This window comes from Hordeum vulgare, chromosome 3H, assembly GCF_904849725.1.
Source record: "Hordeum vulgare subsp. vulgare chromosome 3H, MorexV3_pseudomolecules_assembly, whole genome shotgun sequence".
Lineage (NCBI taxonomy): Eukaryota > Viridiplantae > Streptophyta > Magnoliopsida > Poales > Poaceae > Hordeum > Hordeum vulgare.
The window spans coordinates 382,128,248-382,151,653 of NC_058520.1; the positions used below are offsets into that span (position 1 = coordinate 382,128,248).

The 23,406-nt window shown below is 44.8% G+C and overlaps 1 protein-coding gene across 1 annotated transcript; it reads right to left on the minus strand.

Moving 5' to 3' along the window:
• Positions 1-1,031: 1,031 nt before the first annotated feature.
• On the minus strand, positions 1,032-6,920 carry LOC123441781 (putative WEB family protein At1g65010, chloroplastic). Its single transcript, XM_045118018.1, has 4 exons — positions 6,685-6,920; positions 6,138-6,474; positions 4,770-6,024; positions 1,032-1,072 (listed from the first exon to the last, which is right to left on the minus strand). Exons 1-4 carry the CDS (start codon positions 6,918-6,920, stop codon positions 1,032-1,034), a joined length of 1,869 nt encoding a protein of 622 aa, XP_044973953.1.
• Positions 6,921-23,406: the final 16,486 nt, after the last annotated feature.

Below are 23,406 nucleotides of genomic sequence, written 5' to 3' on the forward strand. Positions count from 1 at the left end.
CGCCCCGACCCGCAAAATAACCGCCAAAGTGCGGGTCAGGGCGGAAAAACCTGCCCGACTAGACCCTGCATCGCGCCCCGGCCCGCAAATATTTTTGCGGGGCGCGGCAAAATCTCGGCCCCAACCCGCGTATTCACGGGTTTCCCCCTCGCCGCTGCGGTGCCCTGCATATAATCGGGAAGCGGTTGGTGGAGGGACATTTCAGCCCGCGCTTTCCCCACCAACCACCTCCCCTCTCCCCCCTTCGCCCAAGATCCCGGCCGTCAGATATGGCTTTTGCCGGCCGCCGGTGGCTGCGCCAAGCGATGGAGTGGTCGGGGAGCTTCTCCCGCAGCGCCGGCAAGGCCGCATCAGCGCATGCAGGGACGGATTCGTCCTCCCAGCGCCGACGACGATTTGCGAGCATGGATTCGTCCGGCCGTCCACCGGGCTCGGCGCCCGCGCAACGGCTGTGTGGCTCGCCGTTGCCGCTCATACAGTGCGACGACTGCACGCGGACAGTGCTGCGACTTACTTCGGCCATGCCGAACCAACCCGGATGGGTGTTCTTCAAATGCGAAAACGACGGGGTACGTGCCCTTGCGATATCTCATTGTTTGGTTCAAGTGCGGATCCTCATTCCGAACATGGTTATTCTTTTTGTGTAGGAATATGGATGTTCATTTTGGTTTTGGGAAGGCGAATACATTGATTTATTGATAGAAAGAAAGTTAAATGATGTCGATGCACTCCTTAGTAGAATAAAAAACAATGATGCGGCTGCATGTGCAACGTCTACTTCTTCCAAACCAAAGATGAAGAATGAAGATTGCAACATGAAGAATCCGCAGATCAGCAATGAGTGCATGGAGAAGATATTGCTTCAACTAGTTGGAGCAATTATGGAAGTTGGAAATCTTCTAAAATGCATACTTGTTGTTCTTGTTTTCTTTGGTCTTGCTATTCTAGCAAAGATGTGGTGATGTTTATGTATCCAAATGTTGTTCAAAAAACAAAGAAATGCATTATTCTAGAAAAGATGTGGTGCAAATTTAGGTTTTCCGGGCCGAGAGGAGCTGTGCCAGAGCAGATCCTGCAAAGACGACCCGTAAAAAAGCAAATTCTGTGAATATGCTTTTTTACTGGTCCGTAATGCGGGGTCCGCATCCATGCCAGCCTGCGCCGGCCCGCAAAAGGGGTTTTGCGCGAACTGCAAACGCGTTTTGCGGGCGGACGGATGCAAGATCTGCTAGAGTTGCTCTTATAACATCTGAAATCTTTGTTAACTTCCGTGGTTCGCAAGGTGGTCAATTTGATATTTTCTGCGTTTTTAAATATAAGCCGTTTAGATTTCACTAAAGGACTACATACAGATCTATATAGACATACTTTAATGTGTAGATTCACTCATTTTGTTTCACATGTAGTCCTTTAGTAAAATGTGTAGAAAGACTTATATTTGTGTGTGTGTGTCGCATTCCAAGAACCAGCGCCCGAAAAGACGGGACGAAATGTCTACAAAGATTTGGTTGTCCGGCCGACAGACGTGCCGCACATTAGTACTACTATCAATGTTAGGCTGATCATACTGGAGAGTATCATATAGTAGTATCATGCATATGATACTACTGTATGATACTACCTTCATAGTGCGTAGTATCATAAAACTAGTATCATAGATGTCCTTATTTATTGACATGCATGACACATAGTAGCATAGCATTTAACATGTTACGGTATCTACCTATGTTACTCTAACCCTCTATCTCTTCTTTAATTGTCTGCCACATCAGCATGTTTGCTATTTTCAAGTACATGATACTACCTTAGTTACTTCCACTATGACCAGCCTTAATTGATTATTAAGCTCACAATTAGTGATTTGGTCATACATTAGCCAATACACCGTATTTATTACTTTTTTTGTTTCAAAATAGCTGTTTCAACTTTGTACTAGGTCTGATATAAAATTGTAATAAGCTTAAGATAGTTATTTTAGGACAGAGAGAGTATATAACTACTAGCCGGTAGGAGCTATCTAGTGTATCAGGCAGTGCTCCTTTTCCTCCACCTTCCACTTGACATGAAATGCTCACGCACCCCTCCATCGAAATAGAGCCAGATATTGACCCTTAATTAAGAAGAAACGACACTGTCGTGTATTCAATTCGATGCGCTAGTGTCTGATAGCGTGGTTATTAAATACCCAGGGCTAATCTTATTGTCCGCATCGTACGAAGGATTATTTTTTTCGAATCGCATCGTACGAAGGATTGAAAGCAAGAAAGCTGTCTCACTCGTTGAGGCCGGGCAAAATTTCGTGATTTAACCCTTTTAAGAAAATTGATTCAGATCTGATCCTAATGTACAAAGAAATTAAATTCCATCATTTTCTTATCGTCAGGGTACATGACGGTAGGGTATAGCAGCCTATCGCCAAGGTTTTCGGCGATAAATAATTTGGCCATATGAACGCAGCGTTTCCCTATCGTCATAGGAGCTGACAGTAGCATGCGTAACCTTACCGTCAAGATACGCGACGATAAATGTGCACTTGCACTATGTTTAAAACTTAGAATATTTTATGATAAGACATGCAACCCTACAACAGAAACCTCAACGATAGGTTGTTATACCCTATCGTCATGAACCTTATAATAGGAAAGGATTATATCAAAAAAAAATTATAAATCGAGATCAGATATAGATCAACTTCTTGAAGAAAGTCAAAACATGAAATATGAGGTTGTAGCTTAATCGGCAAAATATACATATACGGACAAAATAAGGCGGACCCAGCCATTTGCAAGTGGCCTGCCATTCCCGTCAGGTTACATATCTCGTTCATCATATTTCTTTTAACAATTTAACTAACGCACATCTAGATTTTTTTTTAAAGGTACGCACATCTAGATCTATCATATGTATTGTATATCTAACTACTCTATCGTTAATTTTATGTTAAAATTTGTATGGTTGTTTCTTTACTTTTTTTATATATTTGATTGTGTCATTTAAATGTATAATAACTATGTCGCGTCTAGATGTGTGAAGACACTTTTTCTAAAGCGTAGTTTTAATGTCTCCATGCTAACTTAAAAGTATACGTGCATACGATTCCTGTGTACCGCATCTCACACAAATCTCCTTGCGCGAGAAGTAAGCATGTGAACGAAGGCAGCGTATGAGAAAATGAGATTGAGAGGATGAGAGAAAAAAGAGATGCATGATGACGTGACTTGCGACTGTAGGTTTGCCTGCGAGCTCATGCATGCAGATCAATGCATATGCAAACGGACCAAACCTGCACTGTGGCGCATTCAATTGCATGTTACCTGGACCGGGACCCGCGTGTCATGGCCTAGTAAAATACATTATCTCTGCACATGCTCTTCCGTGACCGCAAAACGATTTCCAGGTTTTCGTAGTCAAAGTGTGACTGCGGGGTAGTACTCCGCTAGCTTCACGTACGCAATATCGTGTCAGGGCCCCGCGGCCGTTCTTGCATGATACGGAGCACTTACATAAACACATGTGCATGGCAACCATGTATGTTGACGGGTTACGCACGTGGCCAGCTGGGGCATGGCCTGCTTTGGGATGCTTCGACAGATGGCAATGGGAATATCATGGGAGCATGAATATCAAGATACCGTGTGTTGGATCTGAATATCTTGATGTGTTGCAGCTTCAGCATGCACGGACGCATGGTTTAGCTGATCTGCGGGCAGTGCAGTGGCAGCCCCCCTCCCTGCACGTCTGCTCCCCTGCGATCCTGCATAGGATGCCATGCGCGGAATATCAGACGCATACATGTATGGGAACCACGAGGGATCCCTAGCGTTTCATCAGACTAGTCATTGGCTGTTGTATTAGTAGCACACCAGCCGTTAGATCCTGTGCAGAAAGGACACTAGGTTGTTTACTAGATTTGGTAACTTATTAGCAAAAGGCCCGTGCGTTGCAACGGAAGAAAAAATATCACACGCTTTTAATTTTAATATGCACACACTTTTGATTATCAAAATTTGCAATGCTATTATATACCAAGTATGTTGTAACTTTTTCCAAGAAAATTATCATGTGAAATTATACACCTGCACTCACCTTTGAGCTGGCAAGGCCGTGGAATTAGTTGTAATATAAGTTTGGGCATCAGCAGACAACAGCTACACATCGTTCTCACCATGTTCTAACTACTGGGTGTGATATACCTTGGATGAAATCTACATGAGTATATGTCCATGAATGTCAATCTGCAGGAGCTCCAGTAAACAAATTAAAATCTACAGGAGCTCGAGTTCACATATATCAAATCTGCAAAAGGATGAATTGTGCCTCCCAGTCTCATGTTTTTGTATGTCATAGATATTACAAAATCAAATAAAATTAGTTACTGCAAATTCAAATCAGCAAGAGGATTTTTTTTGCCTGGTCCATCTTCTCCCCGAGCGCTAAAAATCATGTTGGATGGTGGGAAACATTGCCAGGAGAAGTATTAAAACTGAGAGACGTTTTTTAACTCCATGAAGCTACTGTTCAACTCCTAAATGACACCCATTTCCAGAAGTAGTGTTATTGCAATACTTTGCAGTGCTTTTTCCTGGCCTGGCTCGTAACTCAAGGTGAAAATGGACAGTATATATGGCTGGAGCAGCAGCTCCATGGTTCTACCAAAGATTCATGATCAAATTTTATTCTTACCAACAACTATTTAAATTAACATCCTATCTTACATAGGAGGAAAAGCATGATTCTGAAAGCAAAAGAGAACATAACCAGAAACTCACCACATGAAGAAGACTCGTAATCATCTTCTTTCTTCAGAAATCTTTCATGTGCTTCCTCTGTTTTGCCAGATGCCTCACTCAACGCAGCAGTGAGATCCTCCACTGCCCTTCTCTCTTTCTCCTCTCTGTCCCTGGTATCATTCAACTCATTAATGAGCTTGATTTTCTCCTCGGTCAGGATTACAATGTTTGCATTAGCAGTCTTCTCATTGTTTAAAGCCTCCGAGGCCGCTTCTTCGGCAGCTTCAAGCTTGTTTTTCACAACATCTATTGTTGTCTGCAGCCCAAACAACTCCTGCTGAGAGGCGTCCAGGTGGTCGCTGGATTCGTTGATTTCTGTTGAAAGCCTTGCCACCTCAATTTCCAATGTTGTTGTCTTTCCTTTCAGCACTTCCATCTCAGATTCTCTGTCCTGTAAAATAGACAGGGTCTTGTCCAGTTCTTCTTCCATGGAGATAAGGGTGTCGCTTTTGGCCTTCTCGGAGAGATTACCCTCCTCCAATTCCATTTCAAGTGACCCAGCTTTGTTCTTCCATTCCTCAAACTGCTGATGGACTTCTGACTCGGCCTTCTTTGCATCAGCCAACTGTGCTTTAAGCTCCTCGGTCAGTTTTTCCATGTCGGCCAACCTCTCCTCAGGAACCTTTGCCTCCTCTAGTTTGCCTTTGAGAACTGAAATCTCGGATTCCAAATTCTTAACAAATGCCTCGGTTTCACTGTTTTTACTCTCCTCAGCCGCAACGCTGGAATCAAGCAATCCTTTCAAGCGGATGACCTCGTCGGAGAGGATCTCCACCTTGTCCGCGTTGACCTCCGCGATCTTCATGGCATCGTCTGCGTGGCCAAGCGCAGCCTTCTTGGCCTCCTTGGCCATCGAAAGCTCACGCCTGAACCTCTCGAGCTCCTTGGTGGTGGTGACCAGCGTCTCCAAATCCGCGGCGTGCTGGCTTCGCACGCTCTCGACCTCCCTCTGCCACTCCTCGTCCCTCTTCTGTGACTCATCGATGCCGGCCTGCTGGAGCTCGTCGGCGCGGAACTTCTCGATCTCGGTGGCCTCCTCGGCCCACCTCTTGGCCATGAGCGCGTCCTGGAGGTTCTCGTGTATCTCGTCGACGACCCGCTTGGCCTCGTTGAGCTCGCTGACGAGGCGGTCCTTCTCGCCGACGACGAAGGAGAGCTGGTCCTTGGCCTTCTTGAGGTCCTCGTGCGCGGACTCGAGCCGCGACTGTAGCTCGATCTCCCTCCGCAGCTGCTTCTGCTGCAGACAATTCGATTCGCACGTCAAATTTTTTTCAAGGGAACGCAGGTCGCTTTCACGGCTTCACCCTCTGCCGACAAGCGTAAAGTTTGTGCTGGAGTGAGACTCACGTCGGGGGGAGGCGTGCCGATCTTGGGCACTTGGCGCTCGGCGACGGGCTTGGCGTCGGCGGATCCCGGGGAGGCGCGGTCGAAGGAGAGGCGCGGCCGGGCCGCCGCCGAGCCCGGCGGCGAGTTGGGCTCGGACCTGAATGGCCCGCCCGTGTTGCGCGAGCGCGGAGTGGACGGCGTGCCCCCGCCGGTGCCGGCGCCGGCGCTGGTTGTGCCCCTCCTGGTGCCGCCGGGGGTGGAGGGGCGGTGGCCGGAGGAGGGCGTTGAGGGGCGGTGGCCGGAGGAGGGCGTGCTGGGCCTGGTCCGGCTGCTGACGGGCGACTCATTCGGCCCAGATCTGCAAACAAGAGCACATCGCCATCGGTTAAAACGCCGAGCTTTGCTCCGTGACGAACCGCGAAATGCAGGAGCGAATCCGAGCGCGTAAAGAAACCACAAGCAAGATCAATCACGGTTGTCGAGGCGCCATTGGCAGAGGAAAGTTGGAAGCTGTGAGAAGGAGAGGCGAAATTAAAGTGGATCAAGAAGCAGTTCCGCATGAGCCGACGGGAATTGTCGGTTGCCCTCGCCCGCGCCGCCGCGGCGAAACGGCGGAGGCCAGCGCGGAGGGGGCGAAGTGGAGGGAGATCTGCCGCCGCGACGTAGGGGCTCGGCGACCGGGACGGGGGACGCGACGGGAACGGGATCCTCGCTGCAGAGCATCCTCCTGCGCCCGCACACCGCCCTCGTCGTCGCCGGCGACAAGGCCCCGCCCCGAGCTCCATCTGTTGGGGAACGTCGCATGGGAAACAAAAAATTTCCTACGCGCACGAAGACCTATCATGGTGATGTCCATCTACGAGAGGGGATGAGTGATCTACGTACCCTTGTAGACCGTACAGCAGAAGCGTTAGAGAACGTGGTTGATGTAGTGGAACGTCCTCACGTCCCTCGATCCGCCCCGCGAACAATCCCGCGATCAGTCCCACGATCTAGTACCGAACGGACGAAACCTCCGCGTTCAGCACACGTACAGCTCGACGATGATCTCGGCCTTCTTGATCCAGCAAGAGAGATGGAGAGGTAGAAGAGTTCTCCGGCAGCATGACGGCGCTCCGGAGGTTGGTGATGATCTTGTCTCAGCAGGGCTCCGCCCGAGCTCCGCAGAAACGCGATCTAGAGGAAAAACCGTGGAGGTATGTGGTCGGGCAGCCGTGAGAAAGTCGTCTCAAATCAGCCCTAAAAGCTCCATATATATAGGAGGAGGGAGGGGGGCCTTGCCTTGGGGTCCAAGGACCCCCAAGGAGTCGGCCGAGCCAAAGGGGGGAGGACTCCCCCCCCCAAACCGAGTTGGACTTGGTTTGGTGGGAGGAGTCCCCCTTCCTTCCCACCTCCTTCCCCTTTTTTTTCTTTCCTCTTGATTTTTCTTCTCTTGGCGCATTGGGCACTTGTGGGCTGTCCCACCAGCCCACTAAGGGCTGGTGTGGCTCCCCCAATGCCTATGGGCTTCCCCGGGGTGGGTTGCCCCCCCGGTGAACTCCCGGAACCCATTCGTCATTCCCGGTACATTCCCGGTAACTCTGAAAACCTTCCGGTAATCAAATGAGGTCATCCTATATATCAATCTTCGTTTCCGGACCATTTCGGAAACCCTCGTGACGTCCGTGATCTCATCCGGGACTCCGAACAACATTCGGTAACCAACCATATAACTCAAATACGCATAAAACAACGTCGAACCTTAAGTATGCAGACCCTGCGGGTTCGAGAACTATGTAGACATGACCCGAGAGACTCCTCGGTCAATATCCAATAGCGGGACCTGGATGCCCATATTGAATCCTACATATTCTAGAAGATCTTATCGTTTGAACCTTAGTGCGAAGGATTCGTATAATCCCGTATGTCATTCCCTTTGTCCTTCGGTATGTTACTTGCCCGAGATTCGATCGTTAGTATCCGCATACCTATTTCAATCTCGTTTTACCGGCAAGTCTCTTTACTCGTTCCGTAATACAAGATCCCGCAACTTACACTAAGTTACATTGCTTGCAAGGCTTGTGTGTGATGTTGTATTACCGAGTGGGCCCCGAGATACCTCTCCGTCATACGGAGTGACAAATCCCAGTCTTGATCCATACTAGCTCAACTAACACCTTCGGAGATACCTGTAGAGCATCTTTATAGTCACCCAGTTACGTTGCGACGTTTGATACACACAAAGCATTCCTCCGGTGTCAGTGAGTTATATGATCTCATGGTCATAGGAATAAATACTTGACACGCAGAAAACAGTAGCAACAAAATGACACGATCAACATGCTACGTCTATTAGTTTGGGTCTAGTCCATCACGTGATTCTCCCAATGACGTGATCCAGTTATCAAGCAACAACACCTTGTTCATAATCAGAAGACACTGACTATCATTGATCAACTGGCTAGCCAACTAGAGGCATGCTAGGGACGATGTTTTGTCTATGTATCCACACATGTAAATGAGTCTTCATTCAATACAATTATAGCATGGATAATAAACTATTATCTTGATACAGGAATTATAATAATAACTATACATTTATTATTGCCTCTAGGGCATAATTCCAACAGTCTCCCACTTGCACTAGAGTCAATAATCTAGCCCTCACATCACCATGTGAATTACATTGTAATAAATCTAACACCCATACAGTTCTGGTGTCGATCATGTTTTGGCCGTGGAAGAGGTTTAGTCAGCGGGTCTGCTACATTCAGATCCGTGTGCACTTTGCATATATTTACGTCCTCCTCCTCGTCGTAGTCGCGGATGAGGTTGAAGCGTCGTTTGATGTGTCTGGTCTTCTTGTGAAACCTTGGTTCCTTTGCTAAGGCAATGGCACCAGTGTTGTCACAGAACAAGGTTATTGGATCCAGTGCACTTGGCACCACTCCAAGATCCGTCATGAACTGCTTCATCCAGACACCCTCCTTAGCCGCCTCCGAGGCAGCCATGTACTCCGCTTCACATGTAGAATCTGCTACGACGCTTTGCTTGGAACTGCACCAGCTTACTGCACCCCCATTAAGAATAAATACGTATCCGGTTTGCGACTTAGAGTCGTCCGGATCTGTGTCAAAGCTTGCATCGACGTAACCTTTTACGGCGAGCTCTTCGTCACCTCCATACACGAGAAACATCTCCTTAGTCCTCTTCAGGTACTTCAGGATATTCTTGACCGCTGTCCAGTGATCCACCCCTGGATTACTCTGGAACCTTCCTGCCATACTTATGGCCAGGCTAACATCCGGTCTAGTGCACAGCATCGCAGACATGATAGAACCTATGGCTGAAGCATAGGGGACGGAGCGCATATGCTCTCTATCTTCATCAGTTGCTGGGCACTGAGTCTTACTCAATCTCGTACCTTGTAACACTGGCAAGAACCCTTTCCTGGACTGTTCCATTTTGAACCTCTTCAAAACTTTATCAAGGTATGTGCTTTGTGAAAGTCCTATCACGCGTTTTGATCTATCCCTATTGATCTTAATGCCTAGAATGTAAGCAGCTTCTCCTAGGTCCTTGATAGAGAAACTCTTATTCAAGTAACCTTTTATGCTCTCCAAAAGCTCTACGTTGTTTCCAATCAGTAATATGTCATCCACATATAATATTAGAAATGCCACAGAGCTCCCACTCACTTTCTTGTAAATACAAGATTCTCCAACCACTTGTATAAACCCAAATGCTTTGATCACCTCATCAAAGCGTTTGTTCCAACTCCGAGATGCTTGCACCAGTCCATAAATGGATCGCTGGAGCTTGCACACCTTGTCAGCATTTTTAGGATCGACAAAACCTTCGGGTTGCATCATATACAACTCTTCCTTAAGGAAACCGTTAAGGAACGCCATTTTGACATCCATCTGCCAGATTTCATAATCGAAAAATGCAGCTATTGCTAACATGATTCTGACGGACTTAAGCATCGCTACGGGTGAGAAAGTCTCATCGTAGTCAACTCCTGGAACTTGTGAAAAACCCTTTGCCACAAGTCGAGCTTTATAAACGGTCACATTACCGTCAGCGTCCGTCTTCTTCTTAAAGATCCATTTGTTCTTAATAGCCTTGCGGCCCTCAGGTAGTATCTCCAAAGTCCACACTTTGTTCTCATACATGGATCCTATCTCGGATTTCATGGCTTCTAGCCATTTGTTGGAATCTGGGCCCACCATTGCTTCTTCATAATTTGCAGGTTCATTGTTGTCTAACAACATGATTGACAAGACGGGATTACCGTACCACTCTGGAGCAGCGCGTGATCTCGTCGACCTGCGTGGTTCAACAGAAACTTGAACTGGAGTTTCATGATCATCATCATTAACTTCCTCCTCAACCGGCGTCGCAACGACAGAGGTTTCCCCTTGCCCTGCGCCACCATCCAGAGGGATGAGAGGTTCGACAACCTCGTCAAGTTCTATCTTCCTCCCAGTCAATTCTCTCGAGAGAAACTCCTTCTCGAGAAAAGCTCCGTTTTTAGCAACAAACACTTTGCCCTCGGATTTGAGATAGAAGGTGTACCCAACTGTCTCTTTTGGGTAACCTATGAAGACGCACCTTTCCGCTTTGGGTTCCAGCTTTTCAGGCTGAAGCTTTTTGACATAAGCATCACATCCCCAAACTTTAAGAAACGACAACTTTGGCCTCTTGCCATACCACAGTTCGTATGGTGTCGTCTCAACGGATTTTGATGGTGCCCTATTTAAAGTGAATGCAGCTGTTTCTAATGCATAACCCCAAAATGATAACGGCAAATCAGTAAGAGACATCATAGATCGCACCATCTCTAACAAAGTACGATTACGACGTTCGGACACACCATTACGCTGTGGTGTTCCAGGCGGTGTTAACTGCGAAACAATTCCACATTGTCTTAAGTGAGCACCAAACTCGAAACTCAGATATTCACCCCCACGATCAGACCGTAGGAACTTGATCTTCTTGTTACGATGATTTTCCACTTCACTCTGAAATTGCTTGAACTTTTCAAATGTTTCAGACTTGTGCTTCATCAAGTAGACATAACCATATCTACTTAAATCGTCAGTGAAGGTGAGAAAATAACGATATCCGCCGCGTGCCTCTACGCTCATTGGACCACACACATCGGTGTGTATGATTTCCAACAAGTCACTTGCACGCTCCATTGTTCCGGAGAACGGAGTCTTAGTCATCTTGCCCATGAGGCATGGTTCGCACGTGTCAAGTGAATCAAAGTCAAGTGACTCCAAAAGTCCATCAGCCTGGAGTTTCTTCATGCGCTTTACACCAATATGACCCAAGCGGCAGTGCCACAAAAATATGGCGCTATCATTGATTACTCTAACTCTTTTGGTCTCAATGTTATGTATATGCGTATCGCTATCAAGATTCAATATGAACAATCCTCTCACATTCGGTGCATGACCATAAAAGATGTTACTCATAGAAATAGAACAACCATTATTCTCAGACTTAAAAGAGTAACCGTCTCGCAATAAACAAGATCCAGATATAATGTTCATGCTCAACGCAGGCACTAAATAACAATGATTTAAGTTCATCACTAATCCCGATGGTAGCTGAAGTGACACTGTGCCGACGGCGATTGCATCAACCTTGGAACCATTTCCTACGCGCATCGTCACTTCGTCTTTCGCTAGCCTTCGTCTATTCCGCAGTTCCTGTTTCGAGTTGCAAATGTGAGCAACAGAACCGGTATCGAATACCCAGGCACTACTACGAGAGCCGGTTAAGTACACATCAATAACATGTATATCAAATATACCTGATTTTTCTTTGCCCGCCTTCTTATCTGTCAGATACTTGGGGCAATTGCGCTTCCAGTGACCCATACCCTTGCAATAGAAGCACTCTGTTTCAGGCTTAGGTCCAGCCTTGGGTTTCTTCGGCGGATTGGCAACAGGCTTGCCGCTCTTCTTCGAATTGCCCTTCTTGCCTTTGCTGTTTCTCTTGAAACTAGTGGTCTTGCTCACCATCAACACTTGATGCTCTTTACGGAGTTCAGACTCTGCGACTTTCAGCATCGCAAACAACTCGCCGGGAGACTTGTTCATCCCTTGCATGTTGTAGTTCAACACAAAGCCTTTATAGCTTGGCGGCAGTGATTGAAGGATTCTGTCAGTGATAGCCTCTTGCGGGAGTTCAATCCCCAGCTCAGCTAGACGGTTTGAGTACCCAGACATTTTGAGCACATGTTCACTGACAGACGAGTTTTCTTCCATCTTGCAAGCATAGAATTTATCAGAGGTCTCATACCTCTCGATCCGGGCGTTCTTCTGAAAGATAAACTTCAACTCCTGGAATATCTAAAATGCTCCATGACGCTCAAAGCGACGTTGAAGTCCCGGTTCTAAGCCATACAAGATTGCACATTGAACTATTGAGTAGTCCTCCTTACGCGCTAACCAAGCGTTCTTAACATCCTGATCAGCCGTAGTGGGTGGTTCATCTCCTAGCGCAGCATTAAGGACATAATCCTTCTTCCCAGCTTGTAAGATTAGCTTAAGATTACGAGCCCAGTCTACAAAGTTGCTTCCATCATCTTTCAACTTAGCTTTCTCTAGGAACGTATTAAAATTCAGGATGATACTCGCGTGAGCCATGATCTACAACAGAAATATATTCAAAGTGGACTTAGACTATGTTCAAGATAATTAGAGTTCAACTTAATCAAATTATATGCTAAACTCCCGCTCAAAAAATACATCTCTCTAGTCATTTGAGTGGTTCATGATCCACTTACACTATCCCAAGTCCGATCATCACGTGAGTTGAGTATAGTTTCAGTGGTAAGCATCCCTATGCTAATCATATCAACTATATGATTCATGATCGACCTTTCGGTCTCATGTGTTCCGAGGCCATGTCTGCACATGCTAGGCTCGTCAAGCTTAACCCGAGTGTTCCGCGTGCGCAACTGTTTTGCACCCGTTGTATGTGAACGTTGAGTCTATCACACCCGATCATCACGTGGTGTCTCGAAACGACGAACTGTAGCAACGGTGCACAGTCGGGGAGAACACAATTTCGTCTTGAAATTTTAGTGAGAGATCACCTCATAATGCTACCGTCGTTCTAAGCAAAATAAGGTGCATAAAAGGATTAACATCACATGCAATTCATAAGTGACATGATATGGCCATCATCACGTGCTTCTTGATCTCCATCACCAAAGCACCGGCACGATCTTCTTGTCACCGGCGCCACACCATGATCATCCATCAACGTGTTGCCATCGGGGTTGTCGTGCTACTTATGCTATTACTACTAAAGCTACATCCTAGCAAAATAGTAAACGCATCTGCAAGCACAAACGTTAGTATAAAGACAACCCTATGGATCCTGCCGGTTGCCGTACCATCGACGTGCAAGTCGATATTTCTATTACAACATGATCATCTCATACACCCAATATATCACATCACATCATTGGCCATATCACATCACAATCATACCCTGCAAAAACAAGTTAGACGTCCTCTAATTTTGTTGTTGCATGTTTTACGTGGTGACCAAGGGTATCTAGTAGGATCGCATCTTACTTACGCAAACACCACAACGGAGATATATGAGTTGCTATTTAACCTCTTCCAAGGACCTCCTCGGTCAAATCCGATTCAACTAAAGTTGGAGAAACCGTCACTTGCCAGTCATCTTTGAGCAAAGGGGGTTACTCGTAACGATGAAACCAGTCTCTCGTAAGCGTACGAGTAATGTCGGTCCAAGCCGCTTCAATCCAACAATACCGCGGAATCAAGAAAAGACTAAGGAGGGCAGCAAAACGCACATCACTGCCCACAAAAACTTTTGTGTTCTACTCGAGAAGACATCTACGCATGAACCTAGCTCATGATGCCACTGTTAGGGAACGTCGCATGGGAAACAAAAATTTTCCTACGCGCACGAAGACCTATCATGGTGATGTCCATCTACGAGAGGGGATGAGTGATCTACGTACCCTTGTAGACCGTACAGCAGAAGCGTTAGAGAACGTGGTTGATGTAGTGGAACGTCCTCACGTCCCTCGATCCGCCCCGCGAACAATCCCGCGATCAGTCCCACGATCTAGTAACGAACGGACGGCACCTCCGCGTTCAGCACACGTACAGCTCGACGATGATCTCGGCCTTCTTGATCCAGCAAGAGAGACAGAGAGGTAGAAGAGTTCTCCGGCAGCGTGACGGCGCTCCGGAGGTTGGTGATGATCTTGTCTCAGCAGGGCTCCGCCCGAGCTCCGCAGAAACGCGATCTAGAGGAAAAACCGTGGAGGTATGTGGTCGGGCAGCCGTGAGAAAGTCGTCTCAAATCAGCCCTAAAAGCTCCATATATATAGGAGGAGGGAGGGGGGCCTTGCCTTGGGGTCCAAGGACCCCCAAGGAGTCGGCCGAGCCAAAGGGGGGAGGACTCCCCCCCCAAACCGAGTTGGACTTGGTTTGGTGGGAGGAGTCCCCCTTCCTTCCCACCTCCTTCCCCTTTTTTTTTTCTTTCCTCTTGATTTTTCTTCTCTTGGCGCATTGGGCACTTGTGGGCTGTCCCACCAGCCCACTAAGGGCTGGTGTGGCTCCCCCAATGCCTATGGGCTTCCTCGGGGTGGGTTGCCCCCCCCCCCCCCGATGAACTCCCGGAACCCATTCGTCATTCCCGGTACATTCCCGGTAACTCCGAAAACCTTCCGGTAATAAAATGAGGTCATCCTATATATCAATCTTCGTTTCGGGACCATTCCGGAAACCCTCGTGACGTCCGTGATCTCATCTGGGACTCCGAACAACATTCGGTAACCAACCATATAACTCAAATACGCATAAAACAACGTCGAACCTTAAGTGTGCAGACCCTACGGGTTCGAGAACTACGTAGACATGACCCGAGAGACTCCTCGGTCAATATCCAATAGCGGGACCTGGATGCCCATATTGAATCCTACATATTCTACGAAGATCTTATCGTTTGAACCTTAGTGCCAAGGATTCGTATAATCCCGTATGTCATTCCCTTTGTCCTTCGGTATGTTACTTGCCCGAGATTCGATCGTCAGTATCCGCATACCTATTTCAATCTCGTTTTACCGGCAAGTCTCTTTACTCGTTCCGTAATACAAGATCCCGCAACTTACACTAAGTTACATTGCTTGCAAGGCTTGTGTGTGATGTTGTATTACCGAGTGGGCCCCGAGATACCTCTCCGTCACACGGAGTGACAAATCCAGTCTTGATCCATACTAACTCAACTAACACCTTCGGAGATACCTGTAGAGCATATTTATAGTCACCCAGTTACGTTGCGACGTTTGATACACACAAAGCATTCCTCCGGTGTCAGTGAGTTATATGATCTCATGGTCATAGGAATAAATACTTGACACGCAGAAAACAGTAGCAACAAAATGACACGATCAACATGCTACGTCTATTAGTTTGGGTCTAGTCCATCACGTGATTCTCCCAATGACGTGATCCAGTTATCAAGCAACAACACCTTGTTCATAATCAGAAGACACTGACTATCATTGATCAACTGGCTAGCCAACTAGAGGCATGCTAGGGACGATGTTTTGTCTATGTATCCACACATGTAAATGAGTCTTCATTCAATACAATTATAGCATGGATAATAAACTATTATCTTGATACAGGAATTATAATAATAACTATACATTTATTATTGCCTCTAGGGCATAATTCCAACACCATCTCCTCCTCTCCCGTCAGCCCTGCGGTTGAGGACGGGAATGGATAAGCCTTGGGGGCGCTACGTAAAAACGAAACGTTTTTTAACTTACTCAGGGACTGCGGGTTGAATGCTCGAAAACAGAGGGACTTTTTCGCAAAAAAACCACGACGGACGATAGAAGCGGTACGCGCTTTATTAGTAGGGATAGATTATTTAAATGCGATGATTCCTCTAACCGCTCTGCTGTCCTGGCTAGTTAATTGGTACCAGCCTTGCTTCTTAGAACCAAGCTGCATCTGTGTCTGCTTCCATCGTTCAATCAAGCGAGGATGTGATAGTAATATTTCATACTTTCTGATTTAATTTCATTTTTTTGGATAGTAATAATTTTTTAAATTACTCTGATGAAACACGAAAACTTGTATCGAGTGTGCCTTTATTTTGTTTCCATCACACCAAAATTTTCTTCCACTAACGTCCCAATTTGCTTCTACTGCAATCTTAGAAAAAAATGTCCAAGAACCTTGCTTCCACATATATATTTTTTTGCTTCTCAGACTTTTTTTCACGTGGAATGAAATTGACTCCCATAAAATTTTATTATGTTTCCAACACGAGAAAACTTTGCTTACATCCATTACAAAAGTGTTTCCGTCACAAAAGTGATTTGCTTATAACCAAACATAAGTTAGTTTTTGCCGTTTATACAATATGTTTCAGACGCACCACAACTTCTTGCTTATTTCATGTGGCCAACAATACAATGCTTCCTAAGTTCATATCGTATATTCTTCCCTCATATAGCAAACGGTCGTCTGCATTGTGAGGTAGATCCAATCGTTGCCATGCTTCTTAGTGCATAGACGAGGCGACCTCCATATAGACATGTATTGTCGGTGCATCTTGGCCCTGAAGGAGTAGCACACAATAGATTGAAGCATACATTTATTAAACATGATGCATACATATCAAGGATAGGACCCAACAATTGGTATTACATGTGCATTACAATACTGATGAAGCATAGAATGTTTACAATACATTGGTGAACAAATAAGAAAAATAAACCCAAAACAATTGGATGCTAGAACTATGGTAGAAAAAACTGAAGGGAAATATATTTAGTATATTATATGAGTATGGCATGACAAGGAAAAAAATGCTAAGTAAGCATGGAAGCAGTCCACATAAACGAAGGAAGCATGAGTGTGACTGTGTGCAGCTAAACATCTGAACAGAAAAATCACAAGTGGCAAACAAACAAAGAATTATTATCATTGTGTGAAACAAAATGTATATAAAATGGAAGCATATATGATAAATAAAGGGAGCATAACTAGTTAGGAAGCCTGGTTATCACAACGGATGTTGGACAGAATTGATACATACACTGGTAAATGGTAATACACAAATATGAATATGCAGAATTACTAGCTTGTCGTCTGAAATAATTTTTTTCTGCTAACAACTATTTTGATAACAAGAGCAAAACATAGAAAAACATTATTTTGAGTCCTGCATGGCAGCATCACATCATGCACTTAACGGACTAATTATGGAAGAGTTCCACATGCACCGCAAGCTCGTCACCGACAAGGAATCTACCCGATGAAGAGCAGCGCCTCATCCCAGTCGTAGTGCTCTAGACATCATACAAACAATTTTGAATGTGTTAAAATGAAGATCAATGGTTAAGACTTTCTGCAGCAATATATATATTCAACGGAAAGGTCGATAAGAAATAGTGAAGCATAGTCCGAAATCGATTAAACGCAATAATTCACTAAAAGGAAGCAACACTTATGGTTAAAGAAGCACCCACTAGTACTAGTAGTTAAACCAAAATGTTGAACAATGAAAGAAGCATAGATTTGTAGTGACCGAAGCAAAATTTCACTACTATGTAAGCGTATCTGAGAAACAAAAGTGCAGCAGTTAAGAAAAATTTCACAAGATGAAAGCAAACTATGTTGAAAAAAGTAGCATGTGTGTTACTACTGTGATGGAAGATATATCGGTGGGAAGCAAGAAAACAATACTCCACCGGTGGGAAACATGAGTACAATGGTATCTCAAAACACATCATCATAACTACAAGATTAATACTACAATCTGGAGGATCCATCGGTGAGAAGCATGAGTACCACACTAACTAAACACAACTCATATCTGAAAACGAAAATGATGTGATAATGTTGTTTATGCTGCCTGGGGGTATCCTTGGCCAGCTGAGACGCCGCTGTAGTGTGATAGAGTAGAGGCAGCGGTGCCAGGAACTGGTGGAGTGGACCAGCATGAGTAGGAAGGGCGTGAGCAAGTTGTTGTGCCTTCGTGGACTGTGGTTGGCGCAGCCGCTAAATCGGACGGGCAACCGCGAATTGAATATCACAGCTGCAGTGGGGATAACTGGTTCCTACGGATAGAGCCGGGACGGCAAGGCGCATGGCAATCTTGGCGCAGAGAGTTGCGTCGGGGGCAGGCGAGTTTGGGGCGAGGGATCGGGTGGGTGGAGGAAGGTGAGATAATGAGATTAGTGCGGGATTGGTCAACGACGAAAGGGTTAATGGACCAAGGGGTTAATGGCGAGAAAATCGGTCTTGATTATAAACAGCATGATGCCTTTTTCTCATCCGTGAGATTGAAAACATATCAAGGTGTGCCGACTGGTCTGATGAATTCCTAGCATCTAACGTATGATGCAAAGTATTTCTCATGTATGGGCCACCGACTGATTATTCGATCAATTGCAAGGTTCATTGAATTTATATATTGGGTACATGCCTAGATTGGATTGTTATCTAGATGATATACTAGGATTCCATCAAAAAACATATTAGGCTATAGAGATAGTTATAGACTAGAGGAAAAAAGTTCAAAACAAGCCTTCAAGTTGTAGACGAAATCGAATTCAAACCAGAACTTTAAATCCCTAAAATTGGCACTATGAACTTATAATTACGATCTATTTTAAACCCTAGTCCTGTTTGAATCAGTGAAATTCTGGAAATACCACAATCCCAACCGAGATAACCTGTTAGGCTGCTACTCTCACGGACAGAATTTGGGTCGGCTCACTAACAACAAGAATTTAGCCGTTTGCGTCGGTTTATAAGCCCGCTTACGACTACCTTGGCAAGACCCTCTCAAAGCAGACACAACTCATCGTCGAACCTCGCCTCTATGTGCCCCATGGGTCCTATTGACATCAGATATTCGTGCGCGCGGGCCTGCATCCTAGCCCATATATAGTTGGGTTTCTAGTCGTATGCACGCTGTGGTGCATGGATTCTCGTGCTAGTAGGCGGGCATTTTTTTAAATTTTTTGCATATGTTATGTCAATTTTTTGACCTTCTTCAAATCACATACTAATTTTTATACACACTCACTTTTCCTTTTTTTACCTTCTTCAAATCACATCCTATTTTTTTGACCTTCTTCAAATCATATGATGTGTGAATTCAAAGCCACCAACCAGGACTAAAGGTATTTTCCCTATTTTTAGTTTTAAACCTTTTTATGATATTTGAGTTTTATTTTTCATTTAAGTAGATTAAAAAACAGTAGTTTTAGACCTTTTTAGGATATTTGAATTTTAGTTGAATAAATTTTATATAGTTTTAAGTTAATATTATTTTGATCATAACTAGAGTTTTACAAATGCTTTTGAGCTAAATGATCCGGAAATTGAAAAGCACTACAAATGAACTCTGAAAAGGTTGAAATTTGGCATGGTATCATCATTTCAGCCACATATCATTTGCTAAAAATTTGAGAGGGTTACGACCAAAACTGGATGCGCTTCGTGTACAAAATGGACAATATCTTTCGAAGTATCACGGTTTTGGACGAATACTCATCTGTTACAAAGGCATTTCATTTTTAAGATTATTTCGACTTGCTGCAGCAACAAAAGTACTTCCCTGGCGTGTAGGAATTCTTCTTGTTACTTCTCTGGTTTGCGTCGGTTTTTCCCTTAAAGAGGAAAGGGTGATGCAGCATAGGAGCAGTAAGTATTTCCCTCAGTTTGAGAACCAAGGTATCGAACAAAAAGGAGGGCCTCGTCAAGTCCAAAGTACCTGCGCAAAAACAAACAAGCTTGCACCCAACGCTTCAAAGGGGTTGTCAATCCCTTCAAGATTGTTTGCAAAGTGAGATCTGAAGGCGAAAAGTGCAACGAAGTAAAAGGTATAAGGCTGAAAATATGGTGTGGAGTAGACCCTGGGGGCCATAGTGTTCAGTAGAGGCTTCTCTCAAAATACCAAGTATTACAGTGGGTGAACAAATTACTGTCGAGCAATTGATAGAACCGCGCAAAGTCATGACGATATCTAAGGCAATGATCTAGCATATAGGCATCACGTCCGAGACAAGTAGGCCGATACTTTCTGCATCTACTACTATTACTCCACACATCAACCGCTATCCTGCATGCATCTAGTGTATCGAGTTCATGACGAACAGAGTAACACTTTAAGCAAGATGACATGATGTAGAGGTATAATCTCAAACCAATGATGAAAACCCCATCATTTTACCCTTGATGGCAACAACACGATACGTGCCTCGCTACCCCTTCTGTCACTGGGTGAGGTCACCGCACGGTATGAACCCAAAACCAAGCACTTCTCCCATTGCAAGAATCATAGATCTAGTTGGCCAAACAAAACCCACAACTCGAAGAGAATTGCAAGGATATGAAATCATGCATAAGAGAGATCAGAAGAAACTCAAATAAGATTCATAGATAATCTGATCATAAATCCACAATTCATCGGATCTCGACAAACACACCGCAAAAGAAGATTACATCGGATATATCTCCATGAAGATCATGGAGAACTTTGTATTGAAGATCCAAGAGAGAGAAGAAGCCATCTAGTTACTAGCTATGGACCCGTAGGTCTATGGTGAACTATTCACGCATCATCGGAGAGGTCATGGTGTTGATGAAGAAGCCCTCTGTATCCGAATCCCCCCTTCGGCAGGGCACCAGGACGTGCCCCAGATGGGATCTTGCAGAGATAGAAGCTTGCGACGGCAGAAAAGTAATTGCGATCGTCTCTTGATTTTTTCGGGAATATTTGGGAATATATAGGCGCAAGATCTAGGTCAGGAGACTTCCAGGGGGCCCACAAGCCTGGATGGCACGACCCCCCTAGCCGCGGGGTGGGGGCTTGTGGGGCCCCTGGGGCTCTTCTGGCTTGGCTCCCAAGTCCTCCGATATTCTTCCGTTCCAGAAAAATCTTTTCGGGGATTTTCTTCCGTTTGGACTCCGTTTCAAAATCTCCTCTGAAAGGGGTAAAAAACATGAAAAAACAGGAACTGGCACTTGGCACTGAGTTAATAAGTTAGTCCTAGAAAATAAATAAAAGGCATGCAAAACATCTAGAGTTTGACAAGATAATAGCATGAAACCATTAAAAATTATAGATACGTTGGAGACGTATCAAGCATCCCCAAGCTTAACTCCTGCTCGTCCTCGAGTAGGGAAGTGAAAAAGAATGATTTTTTGATGTGGAATGCTACCTAGCATAGTTTTCCTTTGCAACTTCTTTGACGTGGAATGAACGTTCAGATCCGTAAGATTCAAAACAATAGTTTGCTATTGACATGAAAACAGTAATACTTCAAGCAAACTAGTAAAGTAATCATGAACTTCCAAAATAACAAGGCCAAAGAAAGTTAACCATACAAAATCATATAGTCTGGCTATGCTCCATCATCCTCACACAACTAATGTAAATCATGCACAACCCCGAAATTGGCCAAGTAATTGTTTTCGCACTCTTACTTTCTCAAACTTTTTATAACTATCACGCAATACATGAGCGCGAGCCATGGATATAGCACTATAGGTGGAATAGAGTGTGGTGGTGGTTGTGAGACAAAAAGGAGGAGATGGTCACATTGACTCGGCGTATCAAAAGGCTATGAAGATGCCCATTAATAGATATCAATGTGAATGAGTAGGGATTGCCATACAAGAGATGCATTAGATCTATAAGTATGTGAAAGCTCAAGAGGAAAACTAGTGGGTGTGCATCCAACTTTCTTGCTCACGAAGACCTAGGGCAATTTTGAGGAAGCCCATCATTGGAATATACAAGCCAAGTAATAAAACGAAGATTCCCACTAACATATGGTAGTGACAGAGCAAGAAGCTCTCAATCATGAAGAACATGGTGCTATCATGAAGCACAAGTGTGGAAAAAGATAGTAGCATTGTCCCTTCTCTCTTTTCTCTCATTTTTTTTATTTGGGCTCTTAGGCCTCTTTTTTTTCTTTTTTTTCTTTTTCTTTTTGGGCTCTTTGGCCTCTTTTTTTTATTTTTTTAGTTCCTCACATGGGACAATGCTCTAATAATGATGATCATCACACTTTTAGTTACTCAAAGCTCAAAGATCACGATGATGATGACTCCATAGGAAATGCCTCCGACAGTGTACCGGGATGTGCAACGATCTAGTATGATCATGCAATGGCAATATGAGAGTGACGGCACAAGTCATGAGACGGAACGGTGGGAGGTGCATGGCAATATATCTCGGAATGGCTATGAAAATGCCATAGTAGGTAGGTATGGTGGCTGTTTTGAGGAAGGAATTTGGTGGGTTTGTGCACCGGCGAGAATTGCGCGACACTAGAGAGGCTAGCAATGGTGGAAGGTGAAAGTGCATCTCTACCATGGGCTCACATTAGTCATGAAGAACTCATATACTTATTGCAAAAGTTTTTATTAGTAATTGAAACAAAGTGCTAAACACATACTCCGAGGGGAAGGGTTGGTAGGTGTAAACCATCACGCGATCCCGACCTCAACACAAAGGATGACAATCAATAGATCAATTATGTTCCGACTTCCTAACATAGTGGTTCACCATACGTGCATGCTACGGGAATCACTAACTCCAACACAAGTATCTCTAGATTCACAACACGCTACTAACATAACTCTCAATATTACTGAATCCACGTCTCAAAACTAATTGAGAGGAATCAAAACTTCTCTTTCTATTCAATGCACATGAAGATGGAGGTTTTGCATCCTCTTTGGGTACCTAGCACATTTGGGACTACTTTCATAGCATAAGCCAACTACCAAATAACGCACCGCCGTGCTCTAAAGATATAAGTGAAGCACAAGAGAAAAAAGTATCTAGCTCAAAGGATATAAGTGAAGCACTAGAGCAAAAGTATCTAGCTCAAAAGATATAAGTGAAGCACTAGAGCAAAAATATCTAGCTCAAAAGATATAAGTGAAGCACTGTGAGCATTCTAGCAAAATCACGATGAGTGCATGTCTCTCTCTCTCAAAAAGTTGTGCAGCAAGGATGATTATGACACAACAAAAAGGAAAGACTCCTAAGATACAAGACGCTCCAAGAAAAACACATATCATGTGGTGAATAAAAATATAACTCCAAGTAATGTTACCGATGGATTGAAGACAAAAGAGGGGATGCCTTCCCGTGGCATCCCCAAGCTTAGGCTTTTTGGTATCCTTGAATTTGGCTTGGGATGCCTTGGGAATCCCCAAGCTTGAGATCTTTCCACTCCTTATCTCTTTGTCCATGAGAA

Bases quoted from the DNA above. Each gene is read 5' to 3' on its own strand.
- LOC123441781 (XM_045118018.1), bottom strand. From the start codon at position 6,920: ATGCGACGTTCCCCAACAGATGGAGCTCGGGGCGGGGCCTTGTCGCCG. The intron at 6,475-6,684 runs GTCGGCTCATGC...TCTTGTTTGCAG, and splicing joins GAGGGCAACCGACAATTCCC to ATCTGGGCCGAATGAGTCGC. The intron at 1,073-4,769 runs GTGAGTTTCTGG...TCGTCTTTGCAG, and splicing joins TTACGAGTCTTCTTCATGTG to GATCTGCTCTGGCACAGCTC.